The 20,637-nt window shown below is 43.3% G+C and overlaps 2 protein-coding genes across 4 annotated transcripts in view; both read left to right on the top strand.

Moving 5' to 3' along the window:
• Nucleotides 1-98: 98 nt before the first annotated feature.
• On the top strand, nt 99-2,458 carry folr (folate receptor). Its single transcript, XM_061782855.1, has 6 exons — nt 99-156; nt 246-302; nt 1,123-1,256; nt 1,372-1,560; nt 1,760-1,895; nt 2,119-2,458. The coding sequence occupies exons 3-6, from the start codon at nt 1,125-1,127 to the stop codon at nt 2,388-2,390; spliced, it is 729 nt and encodes a 242-aa protein (XP_061638839.1). The 5' UTR covers nt 99-156; nt 246-302; nt 1,123-1,124; the 3' UTR covers nt 2,391-2,458.
• Nucleotides 2,459-5,326: 2,868 nt separating this feature from the next.
• Nucleotides 5,327-20,637, top strand: part of inppl1a (inositol polyphosphate phosphatase-like 1a) — a 35,833-nt gene continuing 20,522 nt past the window's right edge. Inside the window, exons 1-5 of one of the 3 annotated variants that reach the window (XM_061782850.1) lie at nt 5,329-5,594; nt 5,693-5,933; nt 18,297-18,360; nt 18,973-19,120; nt 19,194-19,275. In XM_061782850.1, the coding sequence (XP_061638834.1) occupies nt 5,752-5,933; nt 18,297-18,360; nt 18,973-19,120; nt 19,194-19,275 (476 nt within the window). In that variant the 5' untranslated portion in view covers nt 5,329-5,594; nt 5,693-5,751. Of the gene's footprint in view, nt 5,934-18,296; nt 18,361-18,972; nt 19,121-19,193; nt 19,276-20,637 lie in introns of all 3 variants that reach the window. The other 2 variants (XM_061782849.1, XM_061782851.1) reach the window with 2 other exon arrangements.

Below are 20,637 nucleotides of genomic sequence, written 5' to 3'. Positions count from 1 at the left end.
TTGGGTCATCCTGCCATTTTTGTGTGTATACAGTGGAGTAAACCTTGAGATAAGACTAAACTACCTCACATGTAGACGTAATAAATCCCATTATCACACACCTCTTCTTTTCGACAGTCACACACATGATGGGAAGACTTTGGACTTTGGAAACAAGTATGGTGTGACAACCTTTCGTATTAGAGGGAAATCTCTCAATTTTGGTCATACTCATTTGCACACATCCTGGTTTATACTCTACACAGGTGTGTTTTCAGACGGTTTCTTGGGCTTCAGAACAGTTTGCGGACTATCACAATAAGGTAAACAATTTCATTCATCATCATCCTCTAGTGTTCTGTCTGTCAATGAGTACCATATATTCATTTGTTGCACGTAGGACTCATTGCGCCACAGTGGTTCCAGTTGAAGTTGTATAGATAGGAGTTGTCGTCATGAGACAAAACGTGAAAGAATTTGCACAGTTAAAAAAAATAAATAAAATGTAATTTGGATCGTTATTTTCGCTTTGACTGAATTATCTTTACTCATCATTCTTTTGCTAAGTTAATGGCTCATTAATGTTTCACTTGGAATGAATGGTTTGGCTGTTACAGGACTGATTGTTTTCAGTGTATGTGCAGTTAATGCAGAAAACGCTAATATGCAGCTCTGGAAAAAACATTCAGAGAAAAAAAAAAAAAAAAAAAAAAAGTCTATATATATGCCGCGTGGGAGAATATATATTTATATATATACCGTACCCATGCGGCACGGTGGACGACTGGTTAGAGCGTCAGCCTCACAGTTCTGAGGACCTGGGTTCAATCCCCGGCCCCGCCTGTGTGGAGTTTGCATGTTCTCCCCGTGCCTGCGTGGGTTTTCTCTGGGAACTCCGGTTTCCTCCCACATCCCAAAAACATGCATTAATTGGAGACTCTAAATTACCCGTAAGTGTGACTGTGAGTGCAAATGGTTGTTTGTGCCCTGCGATTGGAATTTTTTTTGTATTTGGAATTTTGGATTCATGTTGGATGTAGTATGTAAAATAAAACAAAAATGCTCAATTTATGCAAACTGATGAGTGGGTATATGAGTATATGAGTTACTTTTTGGTGATCACAATGTCTTTCTGCTGCACAGCCATGTGGGTTGTTTTTCTGGTGTTACTGCTCCCCATTTCCAGGGGCTCTCTGTCTCAGGACAAACTTAATATGTGTATGGATGCCAAACACCACAAAGTAAAGCCTGGCCCAGAGGGAAAACTTTACCTTCAGGTGATGGACACAAATACAATCGGTGCACATCTGATTCTTATTTCTGTTTTTACTGCTATTGACAATTACTGTAAACAGCAATAAGTGTTCATCGTGTCCTTTCTTTTGTTTTTAGTGTGTCCCGTGGGGTGAAAATGCATGTTGTACAGCAAATACCTCTGTTGAAGCTCATGACGACAACTCCTATCTATACAACTTCAACTGGAACCACTGTGGCGCAATGAGTCCCAAGTGCAAGAGGCACTTCGTCCAAGACACTTGCTTCTATGAATGCTCACCACACCTGGGGCCCTGGATACAAGCGGTGGGTAATGCCAAGCTTGTTTTTGTTCACACATCAGTGTGCCCCTAATTGGCAGTCCAAAGAGGGAAGACAGGAAGTAGAAACCCTGGCAAAATATTTATTCTTAAATGGTATTTTATCTTGTATTATGTGTTGTAATGCATTATCTCGTTAATTATGCATTCATACATTACTTATACTGATTTTTTTGTGACTCCAGGTAGATCAGTCCTGGCGCAAAGAGCGAATCTTGAATGTACCTCTGTGTATGGAGGACTGCCATGACTGGTGGGAGGACTGCAAAAATGAAATGACATGTAAGACTAACTGGCACAAAGGATGGGACTGGAGTTCAGGTGTGTTCTCATCACTAACATGACTCTTTTACTGAGTCATCCTCTATTGCTCATGGACACGTGTGCAAAATGACGTTGCCTGTAATACTTGTACCTACTTTTGTTCTGCATGAAAATCAACAATGTTCACTGAAAATATTATTGAGTGCTACTTAACAGGGTGCACATGCTGTGTGTTAATGATGACGAAGTAAACCAAAATAATCATCTTTCTGTATTACAGGTATTAACAATTGCCCAGAAGGCAGCAAGTGCAGAAAGTGGACTGATGTGTACCCAACGCCCAAATCCATGTGTGAAGAAATCTGGTCTAAATCCTATCTTTATACTACACACTCCAAAACATCAGGGCGGTGCATGCAGCTCTGGTTCACTGGGCCAAACCCCAACACGAAGGTAGCTGAGTATTACATTAACAATGCTCGGCAACACCGTAGTTTTTCAGTCACGTTGCTGCTCTTCCTGGCTACATCGTCTCTTTCTGCACTGACCTAAACAGAGTACTTTTTTCTTGCCCGCACCTCTTGGTTCTGGACAGATCAATAAAGTTGATTCCAAATCTAGTGTCTGTTGTATTTTCTTTTTCAGGTATTATATCTGGTCGAGGAGTTTTCTGTCTGCAAACTCACAAATCGGACAAACTTAGTTAGATAGGTAAATGTTTATCATTCTGTGGAATTGAAACTAAAGAGTATGTCTGTTTGTTTAATGTTTGCGCCAAAAGCTCTTGTCAAAAACAGCTGCTTGGATATAGGCATTAGTTTGGCAGCTTGTACAGTACATCCTTCCTGTTTTTATTTAACTAATCCCATTCATTTCCATACTGTTTATCAGTTTAAGGGTCAAAAACAAGCTGCAGAAGTCCTTCCCTGCTGACTTAGGGTAAAAGGTGAGGTGCATCCTGGAATAGAGATAAAACCATAATAACATTTCTGACTGTTTGTATCATGTATTACTGTTTTAAATTGTGATTATTGGTACTACAGTAATGTCTCAGAATAGTACAATAGTTGTCTTTTAGACTGGTGAGAAGACGAACAAGAAGAAGACAAAGCGACTCATGACAGCGAAGAAGAAGACGTCAGACACATGATATTGTGCTGGGGAACATGCCAGAATGCAACCTAGATGACAATGGTATGTTTTCACCAACCAAAGAAGACTACGGCACAACTGTGGGTTTATTTACGTAGTTGGGTTTTTTAAGACAGCAAATGGAAAATTAATTTATTATAATTACCCTGTATGCAGTGGGGAAACACATTGAATACTGCGATCACTACAAAAAAATTGTACCACCACCCAAAGGTCTGCTGATGAATACACTTTAAAAAATCAAGTAGATATAAAATAAAGTAGACAGGAGACTGCCCAGTCACTCATAAAATATGCAGGTTGTTCTTGAATAAACAAAACCACATTTGTCAACAATCAAAGGCACACTGGGAACTGCACCGAGAGCATTGTTTCTCTGGATCGAAGAGATCAGACCTGCACATGACCACTCAAGGCTAGCAACAGTGGTTAGTAGTCTCTACTGCTGACTAATTATTGGGTTCCAGTTTCCTAAGCCCTAGTGTGTGTGTGTGTGTGTGTGTGTGTGTGTGCGTGTGTGTGTGTGTGCGTGTGCGTGGATGTATACGTGTCTCTTTAGAATCCTTTTTGTATGCAGGTTTAGTTTACACTGACAGTCAATAAGTCAGATCACAAAAATAGTGTCAGAAAATTATTTCAATGTGTTTGGATAAATGTGCTCCAATGTATGTGGTGAATATCTCAAAAATGGCATTGGGATTTTAGATATGAATTGCTTTGTGACGTTTGACTCAGTCAGATATCTAAAATCCACACAACTGTAAACCAAAATGATAACATCCTGACAATATTATCTTAAGATACTTGTTAACTGTAAGCGCGATACAGTCAAGGTCCTGCACAATACATCTAATGAATGTGTAAGTGTGACTCAGGTTAAAGTTATACTACCTGACAATTTAAAGATGGCCCTGACAAGCTGTGCAAGAATGAATGCATGAGCCTGTGAGGACAATCTTTATACATTGGATATAAAAAGTCTACACACTCCTGTTCAAATGCTAGGTTTTTGTGATATAAATCATCGGACCATAAAACATTTTCCCCAGTGTTAAGGAGATTTTTGTCCTGGTCCGATTAAACTAAGGTTTAATTTATTGGCCATTATTGTTATTATGTTTGGTGAGAACACAACAATGCTCATCATGTATAGAAAGCATGGTGGTGGCGCCATCATGCGTTGAGGCTGTTTTTCTATAATTGGAAATGGGGCCTTATTAAACAAGGCACTGGAGGGAATTATGAAGAGTTTGAAATAGAAATCAGTGTTGGCACACAACTTTCAGGCTTCTGTTAGAAAGTGAAAAAATGCACGCAAAAAAAGCCTACTAGAACATCTGATATCTATTTGGGGACTTGAAGTCTCATGAGATTTTCTGACTTCTTGCATGACGTCATGCATGATTATGGTTTTAACTTTTGTGTTACATTGTGTTCTATCGATCTACCCATGCGGAATGAATTCATACATAACATTTGCTTGGTGGTATAAAAAACAAGACAGACATTTTTCAAACTATGAGTGTAATAATATTTGAGGCAACAACTAGATGGCTAGCTTTAGTTTAAACATTAATATTTAACCAGATTTTTTCACTTTTCTGCTCTGTCATCCGGTAGCCTTTATCAATTTTTAGAAAAACTACAGTCAATCGTCTGCCTCAGCTAAACTGTAAATGGAAAATGCTCACTGCACTCCCACAAACATTGCCGATTTACAATACACGAAGCAAATAAATGTCCAAGCAAATAGAAAAATGCAAATATAACTTCTTTGTATGTATGCAAATCTTACTTTTACAATTAGATTGTTGTGGAGCTGCTGTAGTTATTCTCAGTTTCTCACATCGACAGGCAAATTATAGAAAACATGATGCTGCCATAGTCAAATGATTTTATTTGTGTGTGTGTTGTGGTCTGAACAAGGATTGCATAACAAGATTGGAGAGTGTTGACAAATTCGGTTCCCATTGCTGCATGCAGGCCATACTGATGTTCCAACAAACAGCCCATGGCTTTGCTGTGCAAGTGTGCAGGACATGATGAAAGCCATCCCCATCCGTTGTGAATTCAAAGACGCAAAGAGACAAAGTTGCTTTGGGATTTGCTTTGAAAATCAAATTGATTAGATATGACAGTTTGTGGCTGAAGTCGCTGAACTCCATTTAATCTGTCCATAATTGGGTTTTAATTTGTTTAATATATAAAGACCTAAATAAAGGTGTGTATACAAAACCTGTATTTAATCCTTTTTTTTTTTCTTTGCCTATCTCTCCACCAGAGAGCGTTATAAATTCGATGATGTTTATGACGAAATGCAAAGCAAAACGTGCCTGGAGAAAAAATAAATAAAACGCTAGTATGGTAAGTGGTCGATTGAAGCTTTTACTCTGAAAATCTTGCCCAGATCTTTTGGTGTGTTTACAGTTAATAAAGGACACAGCGTGTGGACGTGGGCTGTGATCACCGCTGTTCCCCGCTTTCCAGCGTGGATTTACATATAGCCACATTTTCTACTGTGGCAGTGGGGAAGCAAAAGAGGAGGGTGGCGAGACTTTCAGGAACCCAGACGGCAGACGGCAACCAACTTAACTCAACGCTTTGGTAACTTGTGTCGCTGTCGTTTGTTCGCCCCGAAGTCTTCGCCACTTTCCTCGGTTCTTAACTCTTAGGCTTAACCCCCGCCCCCCGTCGGGAGGCAGGCTGGGAGGTTTTCGGACAAGTCGGGAAGCAGTTGACGCCGGTTCGTGGGGCTGTGGCCATGGCCGGAGGTGGCGGCGGTGGCGTCGGGCTTTCTCCACTGGGGCCCGTACCGCCGATGTGGTATCACCGGGACCTCAGTCGTGCTGCGGCCGAGGAGCTGCTGGCTCGCGCCGGGAGGGACGGCAGCTTCCTGGTACGGGACAGCGAGAGTGTCAACGGGGCTTACGCTTTGTGTGTACTGTAAGTACCGTAATCGATCAAAACACGTTTCGTTATGCAGGCAGTACTCGTTGTTGTGTTTGCGCTTGTTTTTTTTTTTTTTTTTTTGGTTTGATTTGGCACCGCTTGAATTCTACGTAAACGAATACGTTCAGGCGTTATGCCTTCGGGGAGTCTTACAAGTTTGGTGATGGTGGCGTTATTGTACTTGCCCTGTTTTTCTTTGCTATTTTGCTTTATTATAATGTGTAATGTTTGTGGTAGTGCCCACGCTTCGAGGGCACAGGCAGCAGGGGAGAGACCGTGTGTTTGCCCAGCACTCCAACTCCAGCATATGGCACTGCAGTAGTTTGAGAGCTGCCCACCGATAGATGTGGTCGCCTGCAGCGTCATTTTTTTACAGGGCGCTCAGCTCAGTGTGTGGGTGCAGAACATTGCTATTAAACTGAATAGCAGTGGTTTTAAAAAAAGAACTGTGCTGTTATAATTTAAAGCTGGCTCGTCGTTAAGATGTACTTCGGAGGCCCCCCTAATCTCAATGCTGAAATGAATGATAAATGGTAAAACACACCTTCCATCTAAATAACATTTTGCCACCACTCCCATTATTAGTTAGCTACTGGTAGACGACAAACACCAGAAGACTGTCACATTTATATAAATAAATTTCACAACGACCAGTGATGTGTCCCTTTCACTGACTCGGCCGCATCAAATGTAGCATGTCGAAAAACTGCAACGTAAGGGCTGGTACACACAGGGATTTTTCAAGTTTTTCAATGTTTATACAAGTTTTGTCTCTTACAGAGCCCCCACATGAAGATATAAAATAAATCAGGCATTGAACAGTTTTGATCATACTGTGTGTGGTGTGCACAGATAATCCCAACACATAAAACCACACGCATAAAGATTCTGTTCCATCATTGATCTCGAATCTAATCTGCCAAGACCAAAAACTAAAACAAAGAAAATGAAAAATAGCAACGCAACATTGAAGAGGATACACGAGAGGAGGAAATGATGGTGGCCTTGAAACTCTTTTTTTCTTTTTAACAGAAAAATCCTGAACTAAAAAGAAAAAGACAGTGGAAAAACTTCACTGTGATATTAAATAAGGACTCTCAGGCTTCCCACAGCTCCACGAGCTGGTCCTCCATTTCTGAGGTCCACGGGACTTTGTTTTATGTTTCGGGTGTGTGAACCATGTTATTTTACTGATACTGCATGTATTGGTTTTGAAGTCCTGATTTTAAAGGCAACAAGATACAGTGGGTACGGAAAGTATTCAGACCCACTTAAATTTTTCACTCTGTTCTATTGCAGCCATTTGCTAAAATAATGAAAGTATTTTTTTTCCTCATTAATGTACCACAGCACCCCACATCGGCGGAAAAAAACGGAATTGTTGACATTTTTGCAGATTTATTAAAAACGAAAAACTGAAATATCACACAGCCGTAAGTATTCAGACCTTTTGCTGTGACACTCATATATTTAACTCGGGTTATTTCTTCTGATCATCCTTAAGATGGTTCGATACCTTCATTGGAGTCCAGCTCTGTTTGATTATACTGATTGGACTTGATTAGAAAAGCCACACCCCTGTCTATATAAGACCTTACAGCTAACAGTGCATGTCAGAGCAAATGAGAATCATGAGGTCAAAGGAACTGCCGGAAGAGCTCGGATACAGAATTGTGGCAAGGCACAGATCTGGCCAAGGTTACAAACAAAATTCTGCTGCACTTAAGGTTCCTAAGAGGACAGTAGCCTCCATAATCCTGAAATGGAAGATGTTTGGGACATCCAGAACCCTTCCTAGAGCTAGCTGTCCAGCCAAACTGAGCAATCAGGGGAGAAGAGCCTTGGTGAGAGAGGTAAAGAAGAACCCAAAGATCACTGTGGCTGAGCTCCAGAGATTCAGTCAGAAGATGGGAGAATGTTCTAGAAAGTCAACCATCACTGCAGCCCTTTATGGCAGAGTGGCCCGACAGAAGGCAAGACACATGAAAGCCCGCATGGAGTTTGATAAAAAACACCTGAAGGACTCCAAGATGGTGAGAAATAAGATTCTCTGGTCTGATGAGACCAGGATAGAACTTTTTGGCCTTAATTCTAAGCGGTATCTGTGGAGAAAACCAGGCACTGCTCTTCACCTGTCCAATACAGTCCCAACAGTGTCGCATGGTGGTGGCATGCTGTGGGGGTGTTTTTCAGCTGCATGGACAGGACGACTGGTTGCAATTGAAGGAAAGATGAATGCGGCCAAGTACAGGGATATCCTGGACGAAAACCTTCTCCAGAGAGCTCACAACCTCAGACTGGGTCGAAGGTTCAGCTTGCAACAAGACAATGACCCTAAGCACAGAGCTAAAATAACGCAGTGGGTTCAGAACAACTCTGTGACTGTTTCTGAATGGCCCAGCCAGCACCCTGACTTAAACCTAATTGAGCATCTCTGCAGAGACCTGAAAATGGCTGCCCACCAACGTTCACCATCCATCCTGACAGAACTAGAGAGGATCTGCAAGGAGGAATGGCAGAGGATCCCCCAAATCCAGGTGTGAAGAACTTGTGGCATAATTCCCAAAAAGACTCATGGCTGTAGTAGCTCAAAAGGGTGCTTCTTCTCAATACTGAGCAAAGGGTCTGAATACTTATGGCTGTGTGATATTTCAGTTTTTCTTTTTTAATAAATCTGCAAAAATGTCAACAATTACTTTTTTTTCTGTCAATATGGGGTGCTGTGTGTACATTGAGGGAAAAAAATTAACTTAAAGGATTTTAGCAAATGGCTGCACTATAACAAATAGTGAAAAATTTAAGGGGGTCTGAATCCTTTCTGTACACACTGTATGATACGCCGATGTTTCTCGAGTGTTGCCAAAGAGACCGGAGGTAGGAGTGTTGTAGAATGGTGGTGATGTCAAAAAAGAAAAATATCGGAAATGGAAAATTCTTCTTGCCGGATGGTGAGCCCGCTTATACCAAATACGAAATATGCTAGGACATGTTTGTTTTTATTCATGGCCGCTTCCTTGTTCGTTAGTCAGGTTACTTATTGATTGACTGCGTTCCGTTTCACGTCCTACAGAGTCATGACTCGGGAGTAGACGGCTTTCTCCACACACAAACATTTTTGGTCGTAAATATCATGTCAATATGTTTGATATCTAATATCGTCACCCCGGAGCCTTTTCAGACCATATTCTCATTACAAATACACTCTTACAACTCAGACCAAAGAATAATTTTATAGGGATAATTTTACAAGATATAAGGTAGTCTGGCGTTTGTCGTCTCTGGACAGGAAGGGGCAACATTAGACAAAAGTAGCCCAATTATCTTCCCCCAAGTCAGTCAAGTTCTATACATAGACATTACATTGACTTGACTTACATCCCTTATATGATAATTTTACCCTATGCTAAGTATATAGTGTATGTATACATGCACCTCAATTTGGACAGTGTCTGCTGTACTAGAGTGCCTTTAGTGTCTAAACTCCTTGGGATGTGTTGAGCGATAATCTTCTTTTACCAAAATTGACTTCTGTCTACAGTACAGAAAACATTTAGATTTTTGTTAACTGTCATATGAGTGCAAAAAAAAAAGGTCATAGATCAGTAACTAAAGCAAAATCTCCTCACCCTTTGATGCGTGAGGGTGGTGGAACGATAAGTAGGAAGGGAGGCTTTCAGTTGACTTCACTTATTTTGAATATCAACATTTTTAACTGTAAAAAGTAGTGTAACACCAAGTAAGCAGCTGTCCAGTAAAACTGCATAAATAATTTGTGTACTCCTCATAAACTCTTGACAGAGGACTACTTCTGTGCCTTGGAGGTGTACTGTACATAATATAATACGCACAATTCAAGGTTTCCCAAACAGCGTGTAAGGAACTAATTCATAGGCGTTGCCACATGGCACATGAATGGACGCTTAGTTACCACTGTACTTACTGTTTTTTGTTTTATATTTTGGAATAGAAGTGTCTTTCGTGCAAATGTTTTCTGTGATTATGATGTTACTACTAGACTTTACACAGATCTGATCAGTCTGATCGGTATCGGCCGATAATTAGCATTTTATGCTGATCGGCTCCTAGCTGGTTAAAAAAAACAGACATCCACGTTGGATCATCCATCCACCCTGCTTTACTAGCTGTTCGGGAACTACCTGGGCAATGGATGGCACAAAAATAACTTGCACTGCACCAGCTACGAGCTGCAACTGGAAAGCTCTCACAGATAAAAACACTGTCATCCAAAAGTGTAAAGTCGCTTGCTTAAAAAGTCACTCATCCTCACCTCCATGATGGTGTATAAGCTACTCTTCGAACAAGTGTTCTTATCAGTAAAAGAGGACAAGCAGCTAAGCATGCGATACACCGAGTAAGAAAGTAAGTTGGAGGAGTCCATAAGGGTATAAAGTATTATGAAATTAAATAGTTCAATTTATTGAATATTTATATTATCAGCAATATTATTTGTGTTTGTTCGTTTGCACCACGAGTGCTGAGTTTTAATTTTGAGTTTTCACATCTGCACAATAAATGTTCTCAAAATTACATTTTATTTTACGATTTTTGTTTTTTGTTGTTGTTTTTATCAGTTTAGCTTTGCTGAAGGACTATATACCCCATTCAGAAGTACTTCCATTAGAATTTTTTACACTTCATAAGTTTATATCGTGATGTACAGTAGACATACCGTTACCGTGAAGGGACTAAATTTATACTGCGTTACGCCATACCCATTCAAGTAGTGTCCTGGGTCACAGTCTTGCCTGACCAGAAAAGGGCCTTACTCAACTGTCCCAACAACCAATTTGAAACATATTATTGTCCATATGCTATATGTATAGTAGATGCAAGCATGCTTGGCCTGTTGACTCACACACAGCCATGTACTTACTTCCTCCATGTGGGCTTTGAACCCATCCATGTGTTTCTATGTGTGCCAGTAGACTTAAGGGAATTGCGTTTGTGTTGGAGACATTAGAGAGACTTCATTCACACTGCTCTCTCATGCTAGTCAGTCTTTCGATCTTTGCATGTTACTTCTGCTTGCAACCGGGACTGTCTGCGTTTAGACTAGCTTTTTCTGTCAGGAAGTCACCACTTTTGATTACTCAGTTCCTGAACTAGATCACAGCTAAAAGGTGGCTCATGTGGCTTGCACGTCTTCCTCACATTGATTCTGAGTTAAAATCTCAGCCCAGGCCCTGCTTGTGTGTTTTTGGGGGGTTCTTTGGCTTCCTGTCACATTCCAAAAACATGCATGTTAAGTTCATTGAAAACAAAGACCAACTTCCCACAGGTATGAATGTAAGTGTTAGTGGTCTTCCACTGTATGTGTGCCGTGTGAGTGACTATCATCCAAGTAGAAAGCCCAAATATGAGTGGCACTACTTGACTTTCATGAAATAGTTTTTGTGTTGTCATCTTAAGTTCTTATTTTATATTTTACCTCAATGCTCACCAATTGTTTACGGAACATTTACCACATAATTATAATGATGTTTATCTTGATTTAGCCCTAAAAAGGAAATCTGCGTAGAGGTTTCATCAGAAGTGACGTGAAGTGGTTTTTGGGGTTGTTAACATCAGTAGATAGGGTTAGAAGCTCTGTACACACATTTGATTGATGACTGTGATGCGAATGATAAAAGTGCACTAAGTGTGCAGTCTAGAAGGCAAACTAATAATGTCATTGCAGGCTGTCGGCAAGAACTGTTTTCACAGACAGGGATATTATGCTGTAGTTCATGAAGAGTTTACAGTTCAAAGGGTGAGACCGCTGAGGGATTGCTTTGCATTACCCACAGATACAGGAAACTGGTGACCAATGTCTTTATGAGTCATCTGTTATCATGTTCCCAACAAGGGGGTGAGTGGGTCTCATTCCTACAGTTGTGGGTGTGGCTTTTGTATAATGGAGTGTCTCCACTGCCACCTAACCTATCCCAAGAGCATAATGTGGTCCTTAAATGTTTTCTTGAGTTAAAAAAAATACAACAACATACTGGCCCGTGTATAGTAAAACCTCTAAGTTAAAACACAATCCATTCCAGGGCTCTGATTTGTTTAGATTTCCAAACAATCTTTTTAATAGGAAATAATTGAAATGAAATGTTCTGTTCCAGGGTCAAGCTATTCCATCATAAAACATGTCTTGTGATAGAGTAAAGTCAGTTGGGATAGGTTTCAGCTTTTCCGTGACCCCGAACCTGATAAGCATGAGAAAATGAGTGATCTGTACTTGTTATTTTTGAAAGTAACATAATTAACTATCATACAAGTGCAAACATGATGTAATGTATATGGTTAGGGATGACACAGTTGTTGATGCACTTCAGTAGCGTTAGTCCTATACACATCGAGTTTAAATGTCCCTTTTGTTTTTTACTCTTTCATCTTTGACGTCACAACCGCCTGTCACTCACTCAGGCTTCAGATGTTCCAACAAGTTGAATAACTTTATATTAAGACAATAAAACAATCAGTCACTCACTCTCTCTGTCTCTTTCTGTCCCTCGTGCGCGTGTCAATACAGTCACAATTAGTGTACCATTATTAATGCTTCTTAATAAATAGTGTAATACAGTACCACTATAAAATCGTTTTACCTTTGAATTTACTACTGGAGTAGAGGGCTGTCAATTTCATACGCTTTGCCATCAAATGCTTCCTCGGTCAGAGTTTCTTCAGAATGGATCTCTTCATCATCCAAGGAGGTTTCTTTCTTTCTTCTCATCATAAATAAGATGCTAGCATAGGATAGAGATGTCAACACCTGTTAAAACCTTTGAGAGTCTCTCGATGTTGGGGCCAGGAATGCGCAAACATAAGGAGACCCCACGAGAAAACACCTTGGCTATCATTTTAATCTCAAACATCTTGGACAGAACATGTACCTCTTCTTCTTGCGCATCATTATGCATACGGGCATGTACGGCATAGGTTGCGGGCCTACAGTAAAGGCACACAACTCAAAATTTTGACCTATTGCGAACGAAATGTTAACAAACACGGAAGCATTCTCATGGCTGAATTGTTGCTCATGAATATGGTATAGTGTCTGTACTTCAAATCAAATTCAGCATTTGTTGAATGTTGACATGCCTATTTAAGCAGTGGCATTTAAAAGAGGCCCATGCCATCTGGGGATGGAATATGTTTAGTGACTGTGTGATTTCCTCTCTAGATTGGGACAGCTTCAGCTAAATGAAAATTCCTCTCAGACAGACCTTCCTTGGTATCTGCAGCACGTCTAAACACGTTGAATTTCAGACTTAGACTTCTGTGTTTCTGTGGGTAGATGAAAAAAACTTCCGCACCATTACTTGTTTAAAGGTGTGAGCTAAAAATAAATCTCTAGTACATACTATCACCCACAACAATTAACATTGAGCTGTGCCAGTAAGGGTGTATTTTTTGGCAAGATTAGGTGATTGGGTTTTTACTGTCAACATACTCCGTTGTTACACACACACACACGCACACAGACACATACGAAGAGCGTAGCCTTGGGACTTTTATCTGTAAACCGTGTCTTTTACTCCTTCCCCTACCCCCTGAAACAATAGTATTAACTTTGACAGAGAATCTTGTCAGCTTTCAACAGGAAGACAAATCCTACAATGGATCTGTTACCACTGGCCCTTTCTTTGTTTTTAATTTTACTTTAACAAGTATTTGAATTTGGGCATAGTTTTGGAGTATTTCTTTCCGCATAATTGTACTGGACTACTTACTGTAATCAAAAGTGAATGACCAGTCAAGAATGAGAAATGTCAGATTACCTGTTACTATTTCTGTTTACTTCAGCATAATCTGCTTGGATTCATTTTGAATGATTATGGGAATGCGGTGGGATTGTCCATCCCAAAGCTTGATTTTCACCAATGATGAACAATTACTAGCAATAGCCTATATTCTCACCGTCTATGCAGTAGAAATTATGCAATACCGGAACAAAAAAATATTTTTTTCCCACAACTTTTAAACCTTTGAAGATTGCAGGGCATGGTATTTCTATTAAATCAGACTATCTTCGTACAGACGGGTATGTACCTCTATTCCCCCTACGCATTCGCTATGTCGCAAAACGTAATTTTACAGTATCTGGTTGTATCGAACCATCAATCGTACTCTTTTGTGGTGGCATTAAAAAAAACCAATTGTTGAATTTATTTGTCCCATCCATCCATCCATTTTCTTCCGCTTATCCGAAGTCGGGTCGCTGGGGCAGTAGCTTTAGCAGGGACACCCAGACTTCCCTCTCCCCAGCCACTACATCCAGCTCTTCCGAGGGGATCCCGAGGCGTTCCCAGGCCAGCCAAAGGATGTAGTCTCTCCAGCGTGTCCTGGGTCATCCACAGGGTCTCCTCCCGGTGGGACGTGCCCGGAACACCTCACCGGGGAGGCATCCGAATCAGATGCCCCAGCCACCTCATCTGGCTCCTCTCGTACTCGGAGGAGCAGCGGCTCTACTCTGAGATTCTCCCGGATGACCGAGCTTCTCACCCTATCTCTAAGGGAGAGCCCGGACACCCTGCGGAGGAAACTCATTTCGGCCGCTTGTATCCGGGATCTTGTTCTTTCAGTCACGACCCACAGCTCATGACCATAGGTGAGGGTAGGAACGTAGATCGACTAGTAAATCGAGAGCTTCGCCTTCCGGTTTAGCTCCTTCTTTACCACAATGGATCGATACAAAGTCTGCATCACTGCAGACGCTGCACCGATCCGCCTGCCGATCTCCCGTTCCATTCTTCCCTCACTCGTGAACAAGACCCCAATATACTTGAACTCCTCCACTTGGGGCAGGATCTCATCCCCGACCTGGAGAAGGGCACGCCACCCTTTTCCGACTGAGGACCATGGTCTCAGATTTGGAGGTGGTGATTCTCATCCCAGCCGCTTCACACTCAGCTGCGAACTGCTCCAGTGAGAGTTGGAGGTCATGGCTTGATGAAGCCAAAAGAACCACATCATCTGCAAAAAGCAGAGATGCAATACTGAGGCCACCAAACCGGACCCCCTCTACGCCTCGGCTGCGCCTAGAAATTCTGTCCATAAAAGTTATGAACAGAATCGGTGACAAAGGGCAGCCTTGGCGGAGTCCAACCCTCACTGGAAACGAGTCCGACTTACTGCCGCATATGCGGACCAAACTCTTGACAGCGGTTGTACAGGAACCAAACAGCCCGTATGATGGGGTTCGGTACACCATACTCCCGAAGCACCCTCCACAGGACCCCCAGAGGGACACGGTCGAACGCCTTCTCCAAGTCCACAAAACACATGTAGACTGGTTGGGCGAACTCCCATACACCCTCGAGGACCCTGCTAAGAGTGTAGAGCTGGTCCACTGTTCCACGGCCAGGATGAAAACCACACTGCTCCTCCTGAATCTGAGATTCAACTTCCCGACGGACCCTCCTCTCCAGCACCCCTGAATAGACCTTACCAGGGAGGCTGAGGAGTGTGTTGGAACACACCCTCCGGTCCACCTTCTTAAAAAGGGGGACCACCACCCCAGTTTGCCAATCCAGAGACACTGTCCCCGATGTCCACGTGATGTTGCAGAGGCGTGTTAACCAGGACAGCCCTACAAAATCCAGAGCCTTGAGGAACTCCGGGCGAATCTCATCCACCCCCGGGGCTTTGCCACCGAGGAGCTTTTTAACCACCTCGGTGACCTCAACCCCAGAGATAGGAGAGACTGCCTCAGAGAACCCAGACTCTGCGCCATTATGGGAAGGCGTGTCGGTGGAATTGAGGAGGTCTTCGAACTCACAACGTCCCGAGTCAAGGTCAGCAGCGCCCCATCCCCACTATACACAGTGTTGATGGTGCACTGCTTCCCCCTCCTGAGACGCAGGATGGTGGACCAGAATTTCCTTGAAGCCGTCCGGAATTCTTTCTCCATGGCCTAATCGAACTCTTCCCATGCCCGAGTTTTTGCTTCAGCGACCACCAAAGCTGCATTCCGCTTGGCCAGCCGGTACCCATCAGCTGCCTCAGGAGTCCCACAGGCCAAAAAGGCCCGATAGGACTCCTTCTTCAGCTTGACGGCATCCCTCACTGTTGGTGTCCACCAACGGGTTCGGGGATTGCCGCCATGACAGGCACCAACCACCTTACGGCCACAGCTCTGGTCGGCCGCCTCAGCAATGGAGGCGCGGAACATGGTCCACTCGGACTCGATGTCCCCCGCCTCCCCCGGAACATAAGCAAAGTTCTGTCGGAGGTGGGAGTTGAAACTCCTTTTGACAGGGGATTCCGCCAGACGTTCCCAGCAGACCCTCACAATACGTCTGGGCCTGCCACGTCGGAACGGCATCTTCTCCCACCATCGGAGCCAACTCACCACCAGGTGGTGATCAATTGACAGCACCGCCCCTTTCTTCACCCGAGTGTCCAAGACATGCGGTCACAAGTCCGATGACACGACCAGTCGATCATCGAACTGCGACCTAGGGTGTCCTCCTTGAGCCATCATCTTATCGTGGTGGAGGGGATTGTGTGTCCCAATGATCCTAGGAGCTAAGTTGTCTGGGGCTTCACGCCCCTGGTAGGGTCACCCATGGCAAACAGGTCCTAGGTGAGGGACCAGACAAACCACAGCTCAAAGACCCCTTATAAAGAAGACAAATTATGGACTCAGGTTTCCCTTGCCCGGACGCGGGTCACCGGGGCCCCCCTCTGGAGCCAGGCCTGGAGGTGAGGCTCGAAGAAGAGCGCCTGGTGGCCGGGCCTGCACCCGTGGGGCCCGGCCGGGCACAGCCTGAAAGAGTAATGTGGGTCCCCCTTCCTGTGGGCTCACCACCTGTGGTAGGGGCCATAGGGGTCAGGTGCAGTGCGAGTTGGGCGGTGGCCGAAGGCGGGGACCTTGCCGATCCAATCCCCGGCTACAGAAGCTGGCTCTAGGGACGTGGAATGTCACCTCTCTGGCAGGGAAGGAGCCCGAGCTGGTGTGTGAGGTCGAGAAGTTCCGACTAGATATAGTCGGACTCGCCTCCACGCACAGCTTGGGCTCTGGTATCAGTCCTCTCGAGAGGGGTTGGACTCTCTTCCACTCTGGAGTTGCCCACGGTCAGAGGCGCCGAGCAGGTGTGGGTATACTTATTGCTCCCCGGCTCGGCGCCTGTACGTTGGGGTTCACCCCGGTGGACGAGAGGGTAGCCTCCCTCCGCCTTCGGGTGTGGGGACGGGTCCTGACTGTTGTTTGTGCCTATGCACCAAACAGCAGTTCAGAGTACCCACCCTTTTTGGAGTCGTTGGAGGGGGTGCTGGAGAGCGCTCCCGCTGGGAACTCCATCGTTCTGCTGGGGGACTTCAATGCTCACGTGGGCAGTGAGACCTGGAAGGGTGTGATTGGGAGGAACGGCCCCCCCTATCAGAACCCGAGCGGTGTTCTGTTATTGGACTTCTGTGCTCATCGCGGCTTGTCCATAATGAACACCATGTTCAAGCATAAGGGAATTTATTTGTTGACTGACCAAAGTCTTACAAGTCTCATATGGCATGATGGCAGGGTTTTGTGAATTTCCTCTGTATACAATATGTTTATTGGTACCTACATGTCTTCGATGAAACACTTAATATTCGTGTGCTTGTTGCTTTAGGACATTGACTTGTCAAAAAAAAAAAAAAAAGCTAAGTAGTCATGGCAGAATGAATTTCTGACATAGAATCAGCCTTCTGTTCATACACTGTAAATAGGTGCACAGAAGTGTGCAAACATAAGCTTGACTTAAATGGCAGACTATGCAGAGCATTTAACACAAGCACGTAAACAAATGCACAAATGGGAGACACACGGTGGTACGTAACCCACAAGGTTTGGTTGACAAATTGAACACATCGTGTCCGGTCCACTAAGCAGACATGAAGTGCAGACATGCAAACCATTGATGTTCAGCTAGTAGCTGCAGGCGTACAGTCATGGCCGTGCAATCCCAATGTCACAACATTGATGAACAACTGGTTAAATGTGTTTAATCTCAAAGGCCGTCCCCACTGATGTTGAAATTACTGTAAAACAGACGTTTTTAACATTTTCTTCTACTGACTACTGTGTTTATGCTTTAATGATCACTGTGTGTATTATCGGTCCCCTGTATTCCACTATAAGGATGAAGACCGCTCACTGTTTAATCGACAGCAACAGGTTCAACTTTTCAACATTGCTGCTCCCCCATTCTAGGACGCGCGCACACAAACACACACACAAGGCCCCACTCGCTGAGGTCAAGTACAAGTAATGTGTATACATATGTGCATGTCTGACAGCATGTTGTATTAGTAAAAGATGAAAACATTGAAAACTTTTTTTATTTCAATCTTGCTTTTCTCTCTTGTGTGCAGGTTTCAGAAGCATGTCCACACATACAGAATCCTCCCAGATGAAGAAGGATTTTTGGCTGTGCAGGTACGTAGAAGACACACACGCACAAACACTTTCATACACTCATAGTCCACTGAGGGATCAGAATGTGAACTGAAGCAAAATAGCGTATTTGCTTCAATAGCAGCTGGTAGGCAGGCAGAGATGCTTTGGTTGGCTATGAGCTCTTACACTACACACACAAACCCGCACACACACACATACACTCACACACTGTGCCAACAGCAGTCTCATTGTGTGTCTCGTTCAACAGCTGTGTAGTCCACACCATCGCCACATGCCACACACATGCCTCACAGGCACACGCCACCATGGCGCTCGCCCACATTGCAGACACCCTTCGCTGCTTTAACCGTGACGTCTAACACACACGTTGTTTTCTGTGAGTTTAGAGATTCGTTTGGCTCGGCTCACTGGAATCTGTGTGCAATATGCCAAAACACCTCCTCCTGATTTCATCTATATTTAGACTACTGGTCATATTTGCTTATGCAGCATGAATTACTGAATTATTTGGGCCACCAGACCATGACCGGACTATTTGTAGCAAAGTTGGTTCCATGTCTACAGTATAAAAATAATGTTTCCTCTTTTCCTCTGTCTTTTGGCATATCCTTCTGTTTGTCTTCCTCCCAGACGTCACAGGGCGTGCAGCCCAAGAGATTAAAAACATTACCAGAGCTTGTGTCGTTGTACCTGCAGCCCAGCCAGGGTCTAGTGACCACTCTGCTTTACGCTGTCGACCGAGAGGAAACCGCCATCCCCGATGACCGCGACTATTCAGGTACTTCTCCCAATAGAAGCCCAGTGGTGGCCTGTGTTGACATATGGTTAAACATCTCCACCATGGTTGGTAGATGGCGAGGATGAGAAGCCACCCCTCCCCCCTCGCTCAGCCTCCACCTCTACTCCTCCTGGGTCAGATACATCCACTGACAGGTATAAAATGCATCATTAAATCACAAACAAGCAACTTCCTTTTTTGTTATGTTTCACTCATCTAAATACATGTGCAGTCACTCATTCCCAGCCCGCTCACACACTTACCATTACATCCTCCCTCTATCTCCCTTCCTTTCCACCCTGCATAATAAGGAAATCCACATCCAGTTTAGAGCCACTTGGGTAACAAATGAATCTAGCGGTGGTGAAAAGCAGCTGTCATTTATGTTCATACCCACATTTGTGATGAATTGCTTTAAGCAAAGCAAATGAGTTTTCTTATTATTGAGCTTTGTATTATGTATTTATGTAACAGAACAGAAATCAGATTTCAGTTATGGTGTAAGTCATTTGAGGAAACACAATCTGATAAATACTTGACAACATTTGGCTAAATGACAACTCTGTAATATGGCTTGGCATAGTAGGAATTATTTAGTCTGCAGCCACAGTAAGAAATTGATTTATCTATTTCAGTTTCAAGAATTTCAGTCTGACATAAACATACTCAATAATTATATTTTGGGGATTTAAACAAAAAATGTTTTTCATTCATTTTTTTTATTATTTATAATTCAGTGTAGACTTTTAAGTTAAAAAAAAATAAAATAAAATAAAAAATTCTAATTGCACCGCAGGGATCTCATTTGATGTGTGTCCCACATCTGAGATACACAAAAATGAGCAGGGATGCATAAAACATGATCAATGTGCGTTCAGACGCACAGCATTGCTTACCTGTGTGTGTGTGTGTGTGTGTTGCTGAAGTGCTTCAGCAAATCGTTATCCACTAAAAGTACGAGTCCTGTCTTGGTGCTAGCCAATCAGAGGCAAAGGACAATGTGTTATGATTCCATAAATACAGCAGAGACTTTTTTCCGGACTCTATAAATGTTCATTGTTGTGATAACCCCCAGCGTGCCGCACATGACGCTGCAAGCCGCTGGCGCAACGGCTTTGGATCTGTAGATGCACACAACTGGGACACATCCGAGAACATTAACTGTTTATTACGTTCGCTAGCTCGGGAGCTAACTAGCTAGTGAGCTAAGGAATGAAACGGCTCGCTCTGGCTCGGTTGATTGTGGCGACATCGTTATAAACCGGTCACAAACTGGCGGACCGCAATCCGCGTCTGGACCCAGAAACAGTCCCATACGGAACCAGACCGTAGCCAAAAGAGGAAAAAAAATCGGAGAAAGATCAGAAAATGACCGATGAAGCAGGAGAACATTTGGAACAAACTGCACTCAAAATGGAATGATCAGTGACATTTTTGTTTGTACTTCAGAGTGGGATTTTTACACTGGGAGCACTTATTAAAAGTGCATATATGTGAAATGCCATTATGAACCAAAA

This window comes from Phyllopteryx taeniolatus, chromosome 8 (assembly GCF_024500385.1).
Source record: "Phyllopteryx taeniolatus isolate TA_2022b chromosome 8, UOR_Ptae_1.2, whole genome shotgun sequence".
NCBI lineage: Eukaryota > Metazoa > Chordata > Actinopteri > Syngnathiformes > Syngnathidae > Phyllopteryx > Phyllopteryx taeniolatus.
The sequence above is the reverse complement of the archived record's forward strand: the minus strand, read 5'-3'. Positions and strand labels throughout refer to the sequence as shown.

Excerpts from the sequence above, each read along its gene's own strand:
- folr (XM_061782855.1), top strand. The coding sequence starts at position 1,125 with ATGTGGGTTGTTTTTCTGGTGTTACTGCTCCCCATTTCCAGGGGCTCT. Across the intron at positions 1,257-1,371 it reads AGGGAAAACTTTACCTTCAG|TGTGTCCCGTGGGGTGAAAA; the intron begins GTGATGGACACA and ends TTTTGTTTTTAG. Across the intron at positions 1,896-2,118 it reads AGGATGGGACTGGAGTTCAG|GTATTAACAATTGCCCAGAA; the intron begins GTGTGTTCTCAT and ends TCTGTATTACAG.